Below are 21,576 nucleotides of genomic sequence, written 5' to 3' on the forward strand. Positions count from 1 at the left end.
GGGTGATAAAGGCCGATTTCAGCCTGGCATCTGCGTCCAGCGGCACTTGCCAGTAGCCCTTTGTAAGATCCATGGTGGTGAGGTACCGAGCGCCTCCCAGCTTGTCTAGGAGCTCGTCAGGCCTGGGCATGGGGTAGGCATCAGATACAGTGATGGCATTGAGCTTTCGATAGTCCACACAGAACCGGATCGACCCGTCCTTCTTGGGGACCAGCACCACTGGTGAGGCCCAGGGGCTGGCGGATGGCTGGATCACCCCCAAGGCTAGCATGTCCCTGACCTCTCTTTCTAGGTCTTGGGCAGTTTTTCCGGTGACCCAAAAAGGGGAGCATCGTATAGGGGTGTGTGACCCCATCTCCACCCTGTGGACAGTCAAATTAGTGCGTCCAGGCTGGTTGGAAAACAGCTGTCGGTATAGATGCAGCACCCCTCTGATCTCAGCGTGCTGGGCCGAGGTCAGCTGATCAGAGAGGGGAATCGCCTCCAGGGGGGAACCAGCTTTTCTCCCTGGGAATAGATCCACTAAAGGGTCATCTCCCTGCTCCTCCCAGTGTCCACACACGGCCAACACCACATTCCCCCTGTCATAGTATGGCTTCATCATATTCACATGGTACACCCGGCGGTGATGAGCCCGGTTAGATAGCTCCACCACATAGTTTACCTCATTTAGTTGCTTGATAATCTTGAAGGGCCCTTCCCAGGTGGCCTGGAGTTTGTTCTTTCTCACGGGGATGAGAACCATCACTTGATCCCCAGTGGCAAAGGCGCCGGCCCGTGCCGTACGGTCGTACCAGACCTTCTGCTTCCTCTGGGCTTGGGCCAGATTCTCCCTGGCCAGGCCCATGAGCTCGGCAAGTCTTTCCCGGAAGGTCAGGACATACTCCACCACTGACTCGCCATCGGGGGCGGCCTTCCCCTCCCATTCGTCTCTCATCAGGTCCAGGGGCCCCCTTACCCGCCTCCCATATAACAGTTTGAAAGGCGAGAACCCAGTAGATTCCTGGGGTACCTCCCTGTACGCGAACAGCAGGTGAGGTAAATACTTGTCCCAGTCCTGTGGGTGCTGGTTCATAAATGTTTTTAGCATCATCTTTAGCGTCCCGTTGAACCTTTCCACCAGCCCGTTGGTCTGGGGGTGATATGCTGAGGCCCAGTTGTGCCGGACCCCACATTTCTCCCACAGGGACTGGAGCAGGTTCGACATGAAGTTGGACCCCTGGTCCGTTAAGACTTCCTTGGGGAACCCCACCCGGCTGAAAATGGTCAGCAGTGCATCTGCTTCGGTGTCTGCTTCAATAGAGGACAAGGCCACGGCCTCGGGGTAGTGAGTGGCGAAATCTACCACCACCAGAATGTATTTCTTCCCCGACCGGGTCGTCTTGCTGAGAGGTCCCATTATGTCCATGGCCACTGTAGTGAGGCGGCCTGGCTCCCAGCCGCACCTGAGAGGGACGAGCCAGAACAGCCGCCTCAGTGGGCGGAGCCACCGCCACCTGTCCCCGCCCCCCGGAAGTCAAGGGGCGGGACAGGAAGTATAAAGGCCCGGGCCCAGCGCTCAGTTGGGCCCCGGCCGCTGGAGAGGACAGACGCTGGTGCCCGATCTCCTGCTGAACCAAGCATTCCCCGAGCCCGGTACCCAGAGGAGGACTGGCCGAGCCTGCCCCGAGCCCGATACCCAGAGGAGGACTGGCCGAGCCTGCCCCGAGCCCAGTACCCAGAGGAGGACTGGCCGAACTTGCCTCAAGCCCGGTACCCAGAGGAGGACTGGCCGAGCCTGCCCCAAGCTCGGTACCCCAAGGAGGACTCGAGCCCACCTGTGCACCCGTCTCCGGAGGAGCCCATGCTGGTGGACCCCCCGCTGAAGCCACAAGGACACAGGTACCGCTGGAGGGGGAGATTGGAAGTGGCCCGGGGATAGCCGACCCCAGTCTGGCTGCCGCCGACCCTGAGCCTATGTCAGTGTGTTGCGGCCAGGATCCCCACTGACTGCAGCGGATCCACGCCGCTGCTAGGGCCCCGGGCCGGGACACAGTGGAGTGGGTGGGCCTGTGTCCCCCCTGCCACCCTACTCACGGGTGGCAGTCTCCCCCTCAACCCCAACGCTCAGGCTCAGAAGCCTGGACTTACCTGTTTGCTGCTCAGCCCTGCCTGAGGGTCTGAGCTCTGTATCTTGTTGCTGCCCCACCCTGAGCTAGGGCTTGGGCTTTACAACTGAACTGCTGCTCAGCCCTGCCTGAGGGTCTGAGCCCTGTATTTGTTGCTGCCCCGCCCTGAGCTAGGGCTTGGGCTTTACAACTGAACTGCTGCTCAGCCCTGCCTGAGGGTCTGAGCCCTGTATTTGTTGCTGCCCCGCCCTGAGCTAGGGCTTGGGCTTTACAACTGAACTGTTGCTCAGCCCTGCCTGAGGGTCTGAGCCCTAGACTTGTTGTTGCCCGCCCTGATCTAGGGCGCGGCCTGTGTGACTACAATACTACTCAGCCTCCTGTAGTGAGGCGGCCTGGTTCCCAGGCGCCCTGAAGTCGAAGAGTGACCCCTCACCTGATCCGGGGACCCGCACCCGGACCCTTACACCCTTACCCTGACCAGGGACCCTTGCTCAGAAAATTGGGCACGGGCCCTTGACCCTTCGGAGAGGGGACCTGGGGGGGAGCGAACCCCTCCCCGAGACATGGATCTGTCTCAGCTCTTCGGCTTCCTGACCGAAAGCCAGGAGCGACAGCAGGCGGCCCAGCTCCAGCAACAGCAAGAGCAGCAGGCCGCCCAGCAACAGCAACAGCAGCAGCTGGTTGAGCAGCTGGGAGACCAGCAGCACCAGCTGATGCAAGACCTGGCCACGCGCCATCAGGACTTCCAGAGGGAATGCCTCAACCAGCTGGCCGCGGCACTGCCCCGGCCCGCGGAGCCCCAGCCGGAGGGCGCCGAGGGGGCACCGCGGACGAACCCACCCATCCGGCTGACCAAGATGAGCCCCAGTGACGACCCCGAGGCCTTCATGGTAACATTTGAACGGGTCGCCATCGTCGCGGGGTGGGTTCCGCACCAGTGGGCATCCCTTTTGGCCCCGTACCTGACGGGAACCGCCCAGACGGTCTACCGGGGCCTGTCTACGGAGGCCGCCCAGGACTACCAACAAGTAAAAGTGGCAATTCTGGATGCCCTGGACGTGAGCCCGGAAACCTTCCGCCAGCGGTTTAGGGGCTTGACCTACCCCACAGGGGGCCGGCCCCGGATGGTGGCCCAGGAACTAAGAGAGACATGTAAGCGGTGGCTACAACCCGAGACCCGAACGCCAGAGGAACTCACGGAGAAAATTGTGCTAGAACAGTTCCTCCATATACTCCCGTCACGGGGGAGGGCCTGGGTCCTCCGCCATCGGCCCTCAACGCTGGCGACTGCCGTCTCCTTAATGGAGAACTTCCTGGCCGCGGAGGTGGCTGCGGCCCCGACCCCGCGAGTCGCCAACCCCGGGGTGGGTCACCCTAATCCCGAGAGGAGGGTCCCCCTGGCCTGGACGGACTCCCGAGAGTCCCCCCGGGGGCCCGAACACCGAGGCCGACCCAGGGAGGCCCCGGGGCGACCCGCGCCCACCTCGCCTCCCGTAAAGCGGGGAACCATGCGGGACTCTCCGAGAGGAGCCGCAGGAAGACGTCCCCAGCCAGACGGAACTCACCTGGGACCCTGCTTCTCCTGCGGGGAGTATGGACACCTACGCCAGGACTGCCCGACGATGGAGTGCCACTACGGCCAAGTTTATGCCGGGGAAGGCCGCGCCCAGCGTCGCCAGGCCGCCAAAATCACGGTACCCGTGGTCCTGGAGGGGTCCCCAACAGTGGCTCTCATCGATTCCGGCTGCGGTCAGACGCTGGTCTGCCAGAGCTTGGGGCCTCGGGCTGACCCCCACCTGGGAACGATCCAGTTGCAATGCATCCACGGGGATACTCGGCCGTACCCCAGTGCTCAGGCCCAGCTAACAATAGAAGGGGTCACCCGATGGATGGTAGTGGGCCTCGCCCCGCGCCTGGCATACCCAGTAATCCTGGGCCGCGACTGGCCCGAGTTTTCGGATGTCCTCCGCTGCCACGCCGGGGAATGCCCGACGACTACGCCGGTCTGGGAAGGAGAGCTTCTGGAGACCGAAGAAGGCGAGGAGGAACCGTCCGAACCCCTCGAGCGGCAGAACGAGGCAGAGGACTCCCCTACAGGGACCCGAGAGGGCCCCCCACCACAGACGGACTTCTGCCGCGACCAGCGGGCCGACCCCAGCCTCAAGCGGGCGTATGAACAGGTGGCGGTCGTCGACGGCACCACCATAGACTCTGGCCAGGCCACCCAATGGCCCCATTTTGAGTTACGACAGGAACGTCTGTACCGGGTGGAGAAGGACCCCCGGACAGGCGAGCTTCAGACCCAGCTTCTCGTCCCCCAGTGTCACCGACGAGCCGTCATGAAGCTAGCCCATGACGTCCCGGCGGCTGGACACCTCGGCCAGGAGAAAACGTTGTCCCGGATTTTGACGCGCTTCTTTTGGCCTGGCGTGCATCAGGAGGTGCGGACTTACTGCCGGTCCTGCCCTGACTGCCAGTTGGCTGCGCCGGCTCAGACCCCGAAGGCGCCACTGATTCCCATGCCGTTGATCGAAACCCCCTTTGAACGGGTGGCCATGGACTTGGTGGGCCCACTCCCCAAGAGCGCAGCCGGCTTCCAGTATATACTGGTCCTGCTGAACTATGCTACCCGGTTCCCCGAGGCGGTACCCCTCCGGACTATCACGGCCCGCAGCATCGCCAACGAACTCGTGAAGATCTTTGCCCACGTTGGGTTGCCCCGAGAAATCCTGACGGATCAGGGTACCAACTTCACCACTCAACTGTTACGGCAGGTGTGTGAAGTCCTAGGAATTAAACAGCTGCGTACGTCTGTTTACCATCCGCAGACCGATGGGCTGGTCGAGCGCTTTAATAGGACCCTGAACAGTATGCTACGGAATTTCCCCCCAGACGACCTCCAACGCTGGGACCAGTTACTACCCCCACTGCTCCTGGCGATCCGGGAGATCCCGCAGTCCTCCACTAAGTTCTCTCCATTCGAGTTACTATACGGCCGACGGCCCCGAGGCCTCCTGGACCTGATGCGAGAGACATGGGAGCAAGCCCCGTCCCCTGCCCAAGGCCTCTTGCAATACGTGCTGCAGCTTCAAGAGCGCCTGGCCCTGGCGGGGGCCCTTGCCCGCGAGAATCTGAAAGACGCCCAGGAGTCTCAGGCACGAACCTACAATCGCGGGGCGCAGACTCGCGAATTCCAACCCGGGGACCGGGTCCTACTCCTCCTCCCATCTAACGAATCAAAGATCTTGGCCCGGTGGCAAGGGTCATACGAGGTGATCCGACGGGTCGGGCCTGTCACGTATGAAATCTACCAGCCCGACTGGTGAAAAAAGAAGCAACACTACCACGTAAACCTTTTGAAACCATGGCGAGAGCGAGAGGGGCTGTTGATTACCCCCTACCCGCCGGACCCTGAGCTGGGCCCCCAGGTGACAGAACCAGTGGACTCCGAAGGGCCCCAACTCGGACCGACCCTGACGGCAGAGCAACTGAAGCAAACCCAGTCTCTCTTGTTGGCATTCCCCCGCACCTTCACAACCTATCTGGGGTGCACCACTCTTGTCCAGCACACCATCCAGACAGAGCCAGGCGTGGTGATCCGAGGTGCAGCCAGGCCTTTGCCCTACCACATGCGGCCGATCCTGGAGGAAGAGGTACGAGCCATGTTGGACTTAGGGGTCATCGAACCAGCCCAGAGTGAATGGCACAGTCCAATTGTCCTAGTCCCCAAGCCGGATGGCAGCAGACGGTTCTGCATTGATTTCAGGCGCGTCAACGCCATCTCGAAGTTCGATGCGTACCCAATGCCCCGAGTAGATGAGTTGCTCGGCCGGTTGGGAGAGGCCCGATACATCACCACTCTGGACCTGAGCAAGGGGTATTGGCAGATCCCCCTCGAACCGGCCTCCCGGGAAAAGACCGCTTTCGCCACCCCCACAGGCCTGTACCAATTCACCAGAATGCCCTTCGGCCTCCATGGGGCCCCGGCCACATTTCAGCGGCTGATGGACCGCCTCCTCCAACCCCACCAGGACTACGCCGCCGCATACCTGGATGACGTCGTCATTTATAGCTGTCAATGGGAGGACCATCTCAACCGCGTGGCCGCAGTCCTGAGGTCTCTGCGGGCTGCCGGGCTGACAGCCAACCCAAAGAAATGTCGAATCAGGTGGCAAGAAACAAACTACCTGGGGTATACCGTCGGCAATGGACTGGTAAAACCTCTCATAGGGAAGGTTCAGGCTATTGCCTCCTGCCCCCCGCCAACTACTAAGCGCCAGGTACGCCAGTTCCTGGGGCTAGCTGGCTATTATCGGCGTTTCATCCCCCGATTCGTGACCCTCGCAGCCCCCTTGACCGGATTGCTGACCAAAGACAGCCCCCGACAGATACGGTGGACCCAAGAATGCGACGCGGCATTCCAGACCCTCAAGGACAGCCTCTTCCGTGAACCCATCCTCCGCAGCCCTGATTTTGATCGGGCCTTTATCCTCCAGACCGACGCCTCGGAGGCGGGACTCGGCGCGGTCCTCTCCCAAGAGGTCGATGGGGAAGAACACCCGGTCATCTATATCAGCCGGAAGCTATTCCCCAGGGAGAAGAACTACGCAGTGGTGGAGAAAGAGGCCCTCGCTATGAAATGGGCGTGCGACGCCCTCCGGTATTATCTCCTGGGAGCCCCGTTCACAGTAGTGACAGACCACGCCGCGCTCCAATGGTTGGCCCGAATGAAAGACCACAACATGAGGCTGCAGAGGTGGTACCTGGCGCTCCAGCCTTACGCCTTTACGGTCCTCCACAGAGCTGGGAAGGACCACGCAAATGCGGACTTTCTTTCCCGGCTGGGAGGCATGGACGGGTCCGGCCCCGCTGTACGGGAGCCGGACTTGCGTGGGGAGGGGGCCTGGCTCCCAGCCGCACCTGAGAGGGACGAGCCAGAACAGCCGCCTCAGTGGGCGGAGCCACCGCCACCTGTCCCCGCCCCCCGGAAGTCAAGGGGCGGGACAGGAAGTATAAAGGCCCGGGCCCAGCGCTCAGTTGGGCCCCGGCCGCTGGAGAGGACAGACGCTGGTGCCCGAGCTCCTGCTGAACCAAGCCTTCCCCAAGCCCGGTACCCAGAGGAGGACTGGCCGAGCCTGCCCCGAGCCCGGTACCCAGAGGAGGACTGGCCGAGCCTGTCCCGAGCCCGATACCCAGAGGAGGACTGGCCGAGCCTGCCCCGAGCCCGGTACCCAGAGGAGGACTGGCCGAGCCTGCCCCAAGCTTGGTACCCCGAGGAGGACTCGAGCCCACCTGTGCACCCGTCTCCGGAGGAGCCCATGCTGGTGGACCCCCCTGCTGAAGCCACAAGGACACAGGTACCGCTGGAGGGGGAGATTGGAAGTGGCCCGGGGATAGCCGACCCCAGTCTGGCTGCTGCCGACCCTGAGCCTATGTCAGTGTGTTGCGGCCAGGATCCCCACTGAATGCACTGGATCCACGCCGCTGCTAGGGCCCCGGGCCGGGACACAGTGGAGTGGGTGGGCCTGTGTCCCCCCTGCCACCCTACTCACGGGTGGCAGTCTCCCCCTCAACCCCAACGCTCAGGCTCAGAAGCCTGGACTTACCTGTTTGCTGCTCAGCCCTGCCTGAGGGTCTGAGCTCTGTATCTTGTTGCTGCCCCACCCTGAGCTAGGGCTTGGGCTTTACAACTGAACTGCTGCTCAGCCCTGCCTGAGGGTCTGAGCCCTGTATTTGTTGCTGCCCCGCCCTGAGCTAGGGCTTGGGCTTTACAAACTTGAACTGCTGCTCAGCCCTGCCTGAGGGTCTGAGCCCTAGACTTGTTGTTGCCCGCCCTGATCTAGGGCGCGGCCTGTGTGACTACAATACTACTCAGCCTCCTGTAGTGAGGCGGCCTGGTTCCCAGGCGCCCCGAAGTCGAAGAGCGACCCCTCACCTGATCCGGGGACCCGCACCCGGAACCTTACAGCCACCTTCTGGAAAGGTTCTTCTATGATGGGCAAAGGCCTCAAAGCTGCTTTCCCCTTGTCCCGGGCCTTCCCCACCCTCTGGCAGGGGTCACAGGATTGGCAGTACTGTCGAACATGGGTAAAGACCCCAGGCCAGTAAAAGTTCTGTAGCAGCCTCTGCCTGGTGCGTCGGATTCCCTGGTGCCCTGCGAGGGGGATTTCATGGGCCAGGTACAGGAGCTTGTGGCGAAACTTCTGGGGAACCACCAGCTGCCTCCTGATCCCCCATGACTCCACTTCCCCAGGGGGAACCCATTCTCGGTACAGGAACCCCTTCTCCCACAGGAACCTCTCCTTGCAACCTCTCCTCATGGACTGTACTGCACTGAGGTTAGCCCGGTCCCTGGGCTTCCGCAAGGAGGGATCTTTCTGCAACTCGGCCTGGAACTCGGCAGCTGGGACAGAGATGGGGACCTGCTCTCTCTCACCAGCTGGGTCTGAGGCCGCAGCCTCTCTGAGCCGTGTCCCTGGGCATTCCCTCCCCACCAGGTCAGGGTCCTGCCCCTCGGGCAGAGTACCTTCCCCATTGTCAGGGCGCAGTGCCCTGCGTCGACTCTGACTACGGGTCACGACCAGGGCACCCTGGGCGTTGCTTGGCCAGTCCTCGAGGTCCCCCCCGATTAGCACCTCTGTGGGCAAATGTGGGTGTAACCCCATGTCCTTGGGGCCCTCCTTGGCCCCCCCACTTCAGGTGCACCCTCGCCACGGGCACCTTGAATGGGGTCCCGCTCACGCCCATCAGGGTCAGGTAGGTGTCAGGCACCATCTGATCTGGGGCCACCACCTCGGGCCGGGCCAGCGTCACCTCTGCGCCTGTGTCCCAGTACCCAGTGACCTTCCTCCCATCCACCTCCAGGGGAACAAGGCACTGTTTCCGGAGGGGCAGCCTTGTGCCCACCCTGTAAACCAAAAACCCTGTGTCTGGAGCATCCAGCCCCCCAGAGGAGCTGACCTCGGGCCCTCTTCCCTCCTTCCCAGGTGGAACGCTGCCAGCCCCCCTTTCCTGGGAATGTTGCCCCTCATCCGATTGGGTCTTTACCCAGTCAACCCTCTGCGGGTTGGGTCTGCTCTGTCTGTCCCTGAGCTTGGGGCACTGGGCCCGTATGTGGCCTTGTTGGCCACAGTGAAAGCAGCCCATGTCTCGTGGGTCCCCTCAAGTGGGTCGGATGGACCTGACGCTGGATGTTCCCCTTTGGTGGGGGTTCTCCATAGGACCCCGCTGGGAGGTCCCATGGTGACTTTCCCTCTGCGTTGAGGCAGGCCTGCTCCTTCAAGACTCCTCCCTGCCATCCCCTGCCCGACTGTCCACAAATTGGTGGGCCAGCTGGCCTGCATGCTGCGTGGTGGCCATCAAGGATGGCCATCGAAGCAGCATCAGCAAGCAGGGACTGGATTAACTACCAGAGCCATGACTGGGACAATTTCAGCCCAAGTGGATAAGTTGTGGTACCAGCTGTACGGAACTGAAAACAAGGCCTGTAAACCAGGCGCAGTCTGGAGCAGCCTTACTAGCAGGTGTTGGTGCTACCGGCAGTCCACCCCTGTGAAAGTCCACCCCAGGCTTAAACAGTGAGCAGGGGCCAATCAGAACTTCTGAAGGGCTGTTCACTAATTATCACACCAGGGTGGAGAATGCAGAAAAAAGTTTATTTGAGCTCCAGTGGTACCAGGGAGGTATTTACAACCTCAAATCCTGCCCCCAGATACAAGCTGTGTCCTTTAACATCATGATTTCAACAAGGCATTCTCATTTACCCCCATTGCCCTCACTTGCTCATTCTGAGTCCCACTCCCATATAATGAGCACTTTGTATGGTTAACAATTACATCAAACAGATTAAATCATTCTTGACAGCAACTGAAAACAAGGCCCTGTAACATCTTGTAACTTTCTAACAGGCTGGTGCTACCAGTCTGTCCACCCTGGTGAAAAGTCCTCTGAATTTATTACCTTGTCTACCTTTCCCTTAAACTAAACACAAGCTCCTAGTCGGCCCCTATTTACTATGCCCTTCTGCTTCTCCTCCAAGTAATTCCACTGATAAGGGCAGCTTACACATTGCTTCTTAGTGCTGCTGCCTTAAATGCTCTGAGGTGGTGCAAACAGTGGTCTGCTGCCCGGCAAAGGGCCAAGACTAATTATCACATAGGAGAATGCAGAAAGCCTATTTGAGCCTGCTATGTAAAGGTATTTACAACTGGTCCATTTGCAGGCCACCAGATACAAAGCTGTGTGTCCCTTCTTATACATGATTTCACAAGTGCATTCTTCTGCATTACTCCCCATTGCCCACTCACCTCCGGGATTCTCCCTTCTAATAACAGCATATAGCCAAACTGCACTTGTATAGTTAACAATTACATCAAACAGATTAAATCCCTTGACAGCAGGTAAGGCTGAGCATCTTGTTACTTTTCAAGGCTGTTACCTTGGTCCCAACATTAGCCAAGCTAGGCTTTCTTCTTTCCTTACCAGGTAAGGCTGAGCTGCGTTGCACATACCCTGGGGTAGGGGCAGAGGGTGTGCTGTAACGCGCCAACTGATAGCGGTCAGGGGCACAGGCTTCTTGCCTAGTCCTTCTAGAATGAGCACCTGCAATCAGGAGCAGCAAGAGATTCAGGGTCTGTCTGAGCAGGGCTCAGATACAGTCTCAAACAGAGCTTAACGTGGCGAGAGCAGGAGATTCAGGGTCTGTCTGGAGCAGGGCCTAGATGGAATTGTCTCAACAGAGCTAACGTGGCGACTATAGCCTACTACAACACGGCTGCCCCGTGGTTAACAGTGTCGGTACTTTGAACCACGCTTTGGTTAAGCATTAGGCTGCTACTCGACACCATTAAAGCAGAATACGCAGCTGCCTGTAACGCACAGCAGAGCACCAGGCTGTCTCTCACCTAAATCCTCCCCGGCTCTCCCAACCCCCACACAGACAGCCCCTACTCCATCACAGTTGTACAGGTTGGTCTCCAAAATCACTGCAACACGTGGCTCAGAAAACCAAAGTGACACTGTTCCCAGCGTCAAGCAACCTGTTACCACACAGGCTCCTCCAGCTGTCCGAGACTGCTGCTGCTGGCAGCATCCTTTGATCCTGAGTTTGGAAACTGAAAACAACAACAAAATGGTTTCCAATTTGGTTTGAGTCCTTTGCATCTCAGTGATTTGTAATTTCTGCATTGGCATCAGGGCTCAGACTAGCTGCCCCTGGATCACCTTGTACAGACTCCCAGGCGGTGGAGGGAAGGGGGGCTGTGGGGTTTGGGTTTGAACACAGGCTATTTGAACCCTGGGAATGGCACACAGTGGTAGGCAGACTGGCAGAGGTCACTGTCAATCCTCAGCATCCCCTGGTGGCAAAACCAGGCAACACAGCAACTTGGCCTCAGTTTCCCTATTCCTTTGATGTACCAATTGCCATCTAGCCTGCTTGTTGGGTCTTTGATGTCACCTCAGCCCTCTGGCCAGGTTGTTGCTAGTTCTTTCCCCTTTCAGGATGGTAAAGAGTCCACAACGTCAGGAGGCCAGATGCCCTAGATGAAGGGCTTACAGTCCCTGGCCTCTTTGGGCCTGGCCTGCTTTTTCAAGGCTTTAACAACCCAGGTGTAAGGGCCTGGGATGTAGGCAATCTGGCCTAGCAGTTACAGTTGGGGTGGTGGCCATATATCAAGGATGGCCATGAAGCAGCACTCAGCAAGCAGGGACTGGATTAATCACTAGAGCCATGATCAATAGGCAAGTGTCAGGGTCAGGCAGGGGTGGAGAGGTAGCCAGGCTGGGGTCAGAGACAGAGATCAGGAAACCAGGCGCAGTCTGGAGCCAGAAGTCTGTGTTGCTATCCAGACAACTTCCTGGGCCACCCTCCAGGCTTAAACAGTGAGCATGGGCCAATCAGAAGCCTGAAGGGTGCTATCACTCTGGACCCTTTGGGCAGTACTTCCTGTGGTGCCCAATCTTCCTGTGGTGCTCAGCATGGCCTCCTGGTGGTGACGTGGAAACATCCCCAGCCAGTCCAATTCACCAGCATGGGCAAGACTGGGGAGACCCCGCTGCGAGCAGCTGAGAGCAGGGGCTGAGCCCTGCCAGCATCTCCTCCCTCCCGCTCCCATGCCTTGGGGTTCTGTGCCATCCCTGCCCCCCATATACCATCTTCCCCTGCCTCCCCCCTCTAATCCCCCACTCTTTCTCTGCCATCTCCTTGGGGGAGGGGTGCTGTCCCATCTCACGCTGACCCCATCTCCCCCCACCTCTCCCTCGCCATGTGCTGTACATGTCCTGGTGCTGCGTCCTCTTTCCTGGCCTCCGCACCTGCGCTCCTTGCTCCCCCCAAGCTGACTGTGCCAGCCTCTGCGCCATGCAGGTCACACAGGCACGGCCCTCTTTGCCGCCCGCTTGGCTTCCTCAGCTGCCCCTGGCTGCCCGTCCCTGCTCCTATTCCAAGTCCACCTCAGCGCCTCCCTCTGGTTCCCCCACACCGAGCGCCCCTCCCGCAAATGCTTGTCCTGTCTTTGGAATGGCAGGGAAACACTGGCAGCTCCTCAGGGCGGGCACCCGGCCTGGTAACGCAACCCTGCTCCTCAGCTGGAGCAAGAGCCATCCCCTACCCCCAACAAACATCTGCCCCCAAGAAGTTGCCCCTGCCCTTCCCATGGAGCTGCCGAGGGGGGAGGGGTGTGATCAGTGTGGTATATTACCGGTACTTGGTGTCTCTTTGGCCAGGGCTGGGTGATGGGTCTAGGGCGGCTCCTGCTGGGCTGCAATGGGGGCAATCCCAGGGGTGAAAGGGCTCCAGGCAGAGCCAGGGGCGGCTCTACAAAGTAGGCTGCCCCAAGCAGCGCGGAGCGCTGCGCCGCCCTTCCCCAGTCCCGCGGCGGGTCCCCTCTTCCCGCGGCGCCGGCCGCCTGGGAGGGTCATTTGCTCGTGGAGCTCCCGCGGCATGACTGCGGCAGGTCCACCGAGCCCGGGACGAGCGGACCTGCCGCAGCCGCGCCCGCGGAGCTCAACCGGAGCCGCGGGAAGACGGGACCCGCCGCAGGCATGACTGCGGCAGGTCCGCTCGTCCCGGGCTCCGGTGGACCTGCCGCAGTCATGCCGGCGGGAGCTCCACCGGAGCCAAATGACGCCCTCCCCAGGATGCCGCCCCAAGCGGGCGCTTGGCCCGCTGGTGCCTAGAGCCGCCCCTGGGCAGAGCCCAGCCTAGTATTCCAGTGCCAGGGAGCTCAGATCTGTCAGTGGGAGAGCCGAGCTCGGGGGCTAGACAGAGCTCTTCCTCAGCTGGCAAAGGGCCTCAGGCCAGGGTAAGGCAACCCAGCTCCATCACTTGGTGTGAAAAATACCCCCCTCCCCCGAGCCTTGTGTGAACCCAACCTGCCTCCACGTGGACAGCACTCTGGGGACAGACTCCTTCCAGCGCCTGCCTGGGGGCGGATTAATGGCAGCGGGTACCTTTCCCAGCCCTGAAGGAGAGCTGGGTGTGGCTCAAAGCTTGTCTCTCTCCCCATCAGCTGTTCCCCCACCCAACCTTGTCTACTGGGACCCAGCGTTGTGCTAGAACGCTGCCCTCTGCTGGCTATGAACAGTCATGGGAAGGCCGGTCTGTGGCTTACACACAGGGCTGGATCCAGGACTCCTGGGTTCTTATCCTGCCTCTGCCTCTGCCTGGCTGCATGGCCTTGGGTCCCCTTCTGCAGAATGGGGATACAAATGGGTCTGAGTTCCCCCTGCCTGCACAATGCCCCAAGCTGGGGCTGGGCAGAGCATTGGTGATCTGCGGGCCTGGCGTGGGGGGCAGCAGGCTGTGCTCAGGCTCCTGGCCTGCAGACTGTAGGAGTGCCCTAACCCTTCTCTCTTGGCCCTGCAGCACCCAGGCAAATCAAAGGCCGAGCCATGATCCGCCTCCCAGCCAGCGAGGAGGCCGGCAGGAATGCCACGTTCTCCGGCTCCTCGCTGGAGTCTTACCTCCGCAGCCCGCTGACCAGGCTGATCCTCCCCACACTCTACTCCATGGTGCTGCTGGTTGGATTGCCAGCCAATGCCCTGGCTTTCTGGGTGTTGGCCACCAAGACCAAGAAATGCACCTCCACCCTCTTCCTGCTCAACCTGGCCGGTGCTGACCTGCTCTTCACCCTCCTGCTTCCCTTCAAGATCTCCTACCATCTGCTGGGCAACAACTGGCTCCTTGGGGACTACGCATGCCGTGCCCTGGTCACCCTCTTCTATGGGCACATGTATGGCTCCATCCTCTTTCTCACCTGCATCAGCCTGGACCGCTACATCTCACTGGTGCACCCCTTCCTGTGGAGGGGCTCCCGGCACGTCTGGCAGGCGGCGGGAGTCTGTGTGGGTGTCTGGCTGGCCATGGGGCTGGGTTTGAGCCCGCTGCTGCGCTACCACCATTCCCACCATGTCCCGGAGCTGAACATCACAACCTGCCATGACATCCTGGAGCCGGACACGGAACGCGAGCTGGCCTACTACTTCCCTGCGCTGGTGGTGTTGGGCTTTGCCATGCCCTTCGTGCTCATCACCTTCTCCTACAGCTGTGTGCTGTGGCGGCTGCTCCGCAGGGGGCGGCACTATGGCCATGTGGTACGCCTCCTGGTCCTGGTGCTGCTCGTCTTTGCCCTGTGCTTCACGCCCAGCAACGTGCTGCTCTTCTTCCACTACCTGCAGCCCCAGCCCGAGTGGCACAACCGCACCTACACTTGGTATGTGCTGGCCCTGGCCGTCAGCGCCTTCAACAACTGCCTTGACCCCTTCATCTACTTCTACGTCTCCCAGGACTTCCGGGCCCGGCTCCGGGCCAGGCCCTGCTGCTGGAGGGGGGATAACAAGTCCTCCTCAGGCAGGGCCTCCGAGAACCTAGTGCTGCCCCAGAGGTCCAGCGAGCAGAGCCAGCCCTAGGCCAGGGGAGCCCTCAGGCAGTGGGAGGGGACTAGGAAGCTGCTTTGTGTTCCCCCCCCCCACTGCCCATGGGGCAACCAAGCGTTTGCAAATGGCTTGCTCCCCAGCTCTGCCCCCAGCGCTTCCTCTGTGGCACAGGGCCCGCACCTCACCCTGTCCCAGCTCTGGGCGAGCTGCACAGAGGGCACCTCCAGCCATGCCATGGGTGCCATCTCAGGAGAGGGAGACAGGGACCAGGAGCAGCACTGACACTGCCTCCTTCTGGGTCCTTGGTTGAGTCTCTTCCCCTTTAAGCAGTGCTGCCCTACCCCATGGGGCTCCGTGCCTAATGCACCTCAGCCCCTCAGTATCCTCAGGCGCTGCATGCTCCAGTGAGCTGGACTCACCAGCTGCAGCAGGGTCCCCGTGGCCTCTAGGGGCAAACACTGCAAACCGGCGTGGCCTGGGTCAGGGGTGCACATGGAGACATGGGCCCTGGTTACTGAGTCTGGAACTCAGCTCCCACACTGGCTGCTTGCTGCCCCCTGTCACGTGTCAATGTGCTGCCGTGTTGTTGTATTGATAGTGTGGATCTGCGCTAAGATGCGGCCAGGGGAACGTGGCCAGTTTGGCAGAGGGGCTGCTGGCCCCTGTTCAGCCTGTTTGGATCAAGGGGGTAAAATATTCACTGGTGTGATGCTCAGTAGTGGGGTTGTGTTTGTGCTGTCATTAGGTTTCAGAATCCACCCCCATTCAGATGAAAGGGCAGTTCCTCCCACTGGCTGGCTGCAGACTCGGGCAGGCTCCCTGCATTGGCAACGCTGGGGTCACGGTTTTGAGGTAAATGCTCCTTGCAAACAGGAGGCTGAGATCCTGGAACAGGTGTCTGCAGCGTGGACGCTGCTCCCAGCCGTGTCCATTAAACTAAAGGCAAAGTGATTTTACCCTCACTGTTTTCTGTGTCCTCATGTGTCTCATGTACAGCCCCCAGCTGGCACCTGTCCTCCCCCAAGTGAGCCTGGGATAGTGGGTGGGGGAGCTGCTCCCTGGGAGCCCATCCCTCCCTCACCGCAGGGTGCTCTCAGCTCAGCCCCAGTGTGACTCTGAGAATCCCCCAGGACTGACCCACACCTTGACTTTAGCTCCATGCCAGTAACTCGGTGACCCACTGCAGCCCTGAGCACCCCCAGTGCTGGAGCACAAACCTCACTGTGACCCTCCTCTTAGCTCTGGCCCTGGGCTCCTGATGGGACCCTCAACCCCCCAGATGTGCCCAAGGTCCCAGATGGGAGTGCATCCACTGAGGCTCCTGCCATGACCACCATCTCTCTGCTGCGGCCCTGAGGCCCCCGCTCTGCCCCTTTCCAACATCAGCGTCAGCCCCCAGCCCTTTCCCTTCCCCCAGGGCTCCCCGCAGGCGAGCGCTGTCCCATGATGCAGCTCCCAGCTCCCCCCGCGACCTCCAGGAGGCGGCCAGAGGCTGCTTTCTTCCTGACAGCTGCGTCATCTCAGCCGCTGCCTGTCATGGAAAGCCAAGCACAGGCATAAGAGCCAGCACAGCACTCCTTCCCTCGGAGAAACCCCTTTCCTGCCAGGGCATCCCCTCCCTGGGGCCGCCTAGCACTGCCACCCACTCAGAGCAGTAACTGGCAACCTCCTGCCATGGCAGCAGCATTCCCAGACATGGCTCCCCCCATGCCCCAGCAGGATCTCGGCGTTCACATCCATCCATCCATCCAGTGGGCTCTGATCTCTCCCAAAGGAGCAGGCACCACCACCCCCCGTTTCACTGCCTTTCCTAGCAGGAATGTCCCATGCTCTGCCACGGGCAGAGGAAGGGCCTGAGTTTGCGAGCCCCCAGAGCAATACAGAGGCTGGCTGGGCAGTGCGGGGACCCTTTGTCTAAGGATACTGCCTGGAGCCATTTCTGTGCTATGACGAGACCGAGCTCCCACTGTGGGAGACAGGCCTGGAAGTTGGCCAGTCATTCAGAGTCCATGGCGAGAAGCGTGACCTTCCCCGAAGGCCAAAACAGCACAGGTGTCTTGGGTCCTGCCTGTTTCAGCCCGGCCCTTCTGGGGCTATGGCTGCTCCCTGACCTGGCCTGCACTCAGGGGTGCAGGGACAGCCTACAGGCCCAACTCCAGCAGCACTCTGGGCACCCTGTGGTGCTAGGCTCCTGCGTCCATGTGCTGCAGCTGCATCACTGCTGCCAGAACGGGCTGCAGGCAGCTTCTCCTTCCTGCTCAGCCTGGGCCGGGCTTAACCCCTCAGGGCTCTGGCACAAGGTGTCACTGAGGGCAGAGGCTGGGAAGGCGCCTAGGGAACCCCCATCACACACTGCAGCCCCTGTGCACCAGAGCAGCTCCTTCCTCTGCACCATTGCCCCAGGAGGGGAGCTTGCCCAGCAGCCAAGGGCCTGCACTTGCCCTGCCTCCTGTCCTTCCAGCTGCGTGGCGTCACCCAGCATGTCACAGCCGGCTTCACACTTGGGGACAAGTCTGGCTCCTAACCACACAGACAGACATGCTGCTGAGCACCCACAGCTCAGGCCTTGGCAGCAGGGCCACCGGGGAACACAATGCCTGGGCAGCCCACAGCTCTGACCTCCCCCAGCGCGGTCTGGGGTGAGCACTGGTGCCAGGTGTGACAGAATAGGGAGTAAGGAGTATTAACCTGGTAATGTTGCATGGGAGTTTTACTAGTTTACTGTCTGCATTAATACTAGGTGGTGATGGGAAATAAGGGTGTGACTTCACTGAGGGATGATACTTGACGGCCAGCACGTAAATGATGGCGGCTGCCCTTCATAATCTGAGCCCCGGAGGGGGTTGGGGCCAGGTGACACCTTCTGCGGAAACTGGACAAAGGCTGGAGGAGGGGTGGGGTGTGTGGCTGGGTGAGACTGCTGGAGGGAGTTTCAGTTGGGAGCTGGCTGGGGACGGTGGAGGCCCAGAATCTGGGTCTGGGCTACCCACTCCCCAGGATGGACCTGACTGAGGGGGGTCTCATTTTCTGTACCTACAAGCTCTGTTTTAAACTGTGTTCCTGTCATCTAATAAACCTTCTGTTTTACTGGCTGGCTGAGAGTCTCAGTGAATTGCAGGAAGTGGGGGATACAGGGCCGTGACTCCCTCACACTCAGTGACACCAGGCAAACACCCCCAACCCTCCTCTGCTCAACACATGTGGACCCCGACGCCTTTCTGGCTCCCGCACCCCCTGCTCCCTCCTAGCTCACCACACACCCTGACACCCATGCACCAGTCACAGCCTTCCAGCTGCTTCTGCCTGTCACACCTCACGGCTTGGCCCAGGCCTTTGCACAGCTCGGCCCATGTTGTGGCTCACATGCCCTGGTCACGCCTGTGTGGCTCAGCTCTCATTAGTTGAACCCTCTGGCTGCAAAAAGAGTCTTTTATTTGCACTGCAGGTGGAGGGAATGGGTATAAATATCCAGGAACAGGGCCCTGTCCCGGGCAGCATGTACATAGTATATACAGACACTATAGACACACGCAGAGTTGTGCTGGGCCATGGCATAGCGCAGGTCAGCAGGGAGGACTCTTCACTGCCTGGCTGCTCTCCGACCTTGGCTACAGCCCCTAATTCGTCCTCGAGCCCCTCTTCTCAGGAGAGGACCCAATGCTGCTGGGCCCTGCCCATGGGCACTGCCTCCACCAGCCACCAGCAGGACCTGAGCTCTAGCCACACAGCAAGAATCAGGGTCTTCTTCCATCTCCCCTCCAGTTCTGGACCCCTCACCCATAGGAGGGCAACCCCTCATTGCAGGAAACTACATGACAAACAGGCATCATGCTCTTGGGAACCACAATCAGCCATCACATACACCTCTTGCACAGCAGGCACAGGCACTGTGCCACGGGAACCACCCACAGCCATTGCACACCTCCTTCACAGCCAGCACAGGCACTGTACACACTCGAACCACACACAACCATCACACACCTCCTGCACAGCCGGCACAGGCACTGTGCCACGGGAAACACACACAGCCATTGCACACTTCTTTCACAGCCAGCACAGGCATTGTGCACACTGGAACCACACACAGCCATCACATACACCTCCCACACAGGCACTGTGCCACAGGAACCACACACAGCCACCGCATACACCTCCCACGCAGATGTCATGCACACTGGAGCCACCCAGACAGACACACACACACACCTCCCACGCAGACACCCAGGCACAGTGCACGTCTGCAAAAATTCGCCTCCTTCCTTTAATTTAGTTTCTGCTTTTCCCTTCTCAGTGACTTCCCTTTGCTTTGCAGAGCTGGGCTCAGGAACAATCTCCTTCTCCTGCCTCAGTTGCCCTGCCCATGACCCAGGGCAGGCTCCAGTCCCATGCCCTCCTGTGGAGGTATCGGAGCTGGCGTGTCCCCCTGCTCTGGGTGCAGTGTTCTGGGGGGCAGACACTGCTCTGGCTCAATGCCTTAAGGGGCAGAGCCAACTTCTGCATCCCACTAACAAGCGCCTGGAGATGTCCCCCTTGCTGCCTTTAGCTGATACCACCTGGCCTAGGCAGGAGAGCTGGAGGAACCCTGGGAGGGCAGGGCTGGAGGCTTGAATGCTGTGTCCCGTCCTGGGGTGGCTCGCTGGGCTCCTCTGGGTTGGGGGAGGTGGGGACATGGCAGCCAGCCCTGGGAATGCCAGATGGGGAGTGAGGCAGGAGTGTCCAGAGAGGGCTCAGGTATCACAGGATGTTACCTGCAGCTGGCCCTGCCATGCAAGGTCACGTGACCTGCTGCCCAGGCCCGTCCGCCTGGCACTCGTTCTTCTTGAGGATGATGCTACTGAGCTCCTGCATGAGCTTCTCGTTGATGGGCGAGGGCAGCTGAGCACTCCTCTTCTTGGTGCCGTCCTGAGGGGTTTCGGAGCTTGGAGACAGCTCCAGAGGAAGGGGCAGCAGCGCAGCACGTGGGGGGTTCCGGGTCCAGTTCTGCTCCCTCCCCAGGGCAGGCAGCATGCGGGGCGGATCCACATTTCTCTCGAGCGAGGCTGTTTGGGTGGCTCTGAGCCCAGGGGACCTATCCCACTCCGGGGTCTTTTCGGGCTCCAGGGTCAGGCCCCTTTCAAGGGAAAGTGACTTGGTGAAGTGGGCGCCAGATGCTCTCTGCTCTGAGATGATGGGCCCTGCAGAGTGAAGTGCTGGGGGCGCAGGCTGCTCTGGGAACAGGGCCGGCTTCTTGGATCTGTCCACAGCGGGCACCTGGGACAGCTCAGCCAAGAGGCCTCCATCCAGCCCCAGTGGGGCCAGCACTGGGAAGTCACCCACCTCCTCATAGACAGGCTCTGTGTCCACTGCCTCCTCCTGCTGCTCCTCTACTGAGTCCTGGTGCATCTTCATGGGCTGGGTGAGGGCCAAGGGGAGAGAGGTGAGAGGACAGGGCATCATGCCCCGTTCCTCCTGAGCGAGTCCCCTGCAGCAGGGGCCCAGACCCAGAGAACACTGTGCAGGACTGATCCCTCCCCACACAGGCTGTGGGGCAGAGAGAGAGCAGGTACCTACGGGCCCTCACTGTGCACCAGGCACAGGAGCCACAGGAGCAGCAGATGGCTGCCAGGGAGTGGGGGCAGGGCCTTTCTGGGACGTCTGCCAGCGACGGGTGTGTGTGTGTGTGTGTGCAAGCCCCAGGCTGCTGCCCCTGCTTCAGGGGGAGCTGCTGGGTCCAAGTGGCTCCTGTGCCTGACTCACATCAGGGAGTCTAGCCTCCCCCAGGCCTAGGCTGGCCCTAGGCAGGAGGGGCTTCTCCTGCCCCACTGCAACTCTGTGGCCTTCTCAGCCACCAGCTCTGCACCTGCCCCAGACAAGGATGGGAGCAGCCATGAGCTAGGACAAAGGGTGTGTCCCCTGGCCAGCTCCATCCCATATAGCCTCCCCCTCTGCCCAGCCTGACACCACCCTCAATGCCTACCAAGCCAGACTTTGCCTGGGTGAAAGAGGCGCATGTCCGGGCACCCAGAGCAGGGCTGAGGCCAAGCCCGAGCTGGAGTGATCAGCTGGATGGATAGATGCTGTCCCTGGTCCAGATGCTATTCAGCACCAATCGGAGCCATTCTGACTCCCAGCCCAGCTTGGCCACGTTGCCTCCACCCCCTGGCTCCTTCCTTGCTTGTAGGAGACTCTGGCGGGGGATCCAGACAGAGCACAAAGCCATGCAGAACCAGCCCGCCCCCCAGCTCTAGCCACCTGGCATGCTCCTCCCACATGCACTCAGACCCCCGCGGGCAGCCCTGGGCTGGCATGATGGGGCCAGCTGGTTCCAAACACATGGGAGGAAAGGGGGATGAAAACAGTCCTTTCCTGCTGACACCCCAGAAGTGCCCTTAGGGCGACCTGACCTGAGCAGTGACATCGCAGCACAGAGCACCGGGGGGGGGGGCGGGGGCCCGCCGCAACAGCAGGGAGTGTTAGAACGATGCTAACGCCTGCCTGGCGCTTGCTGGGTGGGGCAGCATCGCCCATCTCTGGGCTGGGATGCGGCAGCTGTTGGACAGCACATGGTAACAGCCATTTGGGGCAGCAAAGAAAGGGGACTCCCATGCCCAAC

At 60.6% G+C, this 21,576-nt stretch overlaps 2 protein-coding genes across 6 annotated transcripts in view; one reads left to right on the forward strand and one right to left on the reverse strand.

Moving 5' to 3' along the window:
- LOC120369698 (proteinase-activated receptor 4-like) overlaps positions 1–15,940 on the forward strand; it is a 29,952-nt gene extending 14,012 nt beyond the window's left edge. Inside the window, exon 2 of the mRNA XM_039483268.1 lies at positions 13,975–15,940. Within this exon, the coding sequence (XP_039339202.1) occupies positions 13,975–15,017 (1,043 nt within the window). The 3' untranslated portion in view covers positions 15,018–15,940. The remainder of the gene's footprint in view (positions 1–13,974) is intronic.
- Positions 15,941–18,401: 2,461 nt separating this feature from the next.
- ARAP3 (ArfGAP with RhoGAP domain, ankyrin repeat and PH domain 3) overlaps positions 18,402–21,576 on the reverse strand; it is a 73,899-nt gene continuing 70,724 nt past the window's right edge. For 4 of the 5 annotated variants that reach the window (XM_039483848.1, XM_039483849.1, XM_039483847.1 and 1 more), the window contains one exon: positions 18,402–20,375. In XM_039483848.1, the coding sequence (XP_039339782.1) occupies positions 19,758–20,375 (618 nt within the window). In that variant the 3' untranslated portion in view covers positions 18,402–19,757. The remainder of the gene's footprint in view (positions 20,376–21,576) is intronic. The other variant, XM_039483851.1, reaches the window with a different exon arrangement.

The sequence above is a fragment of the Mauremys reevesii genome, linkage group 8 (assembly GCF_016161935.1).
Source record: "Mauremys reevesii isolate NIE-2019 linkage group 8, ASM1616193v1, whole genome shotgun sequence".
Lineage (NCBI taxonomy): Eukaryota > Metazoa > Chordata > Testudines > Geoemydidae > Mauremys > Mauremys reevesii.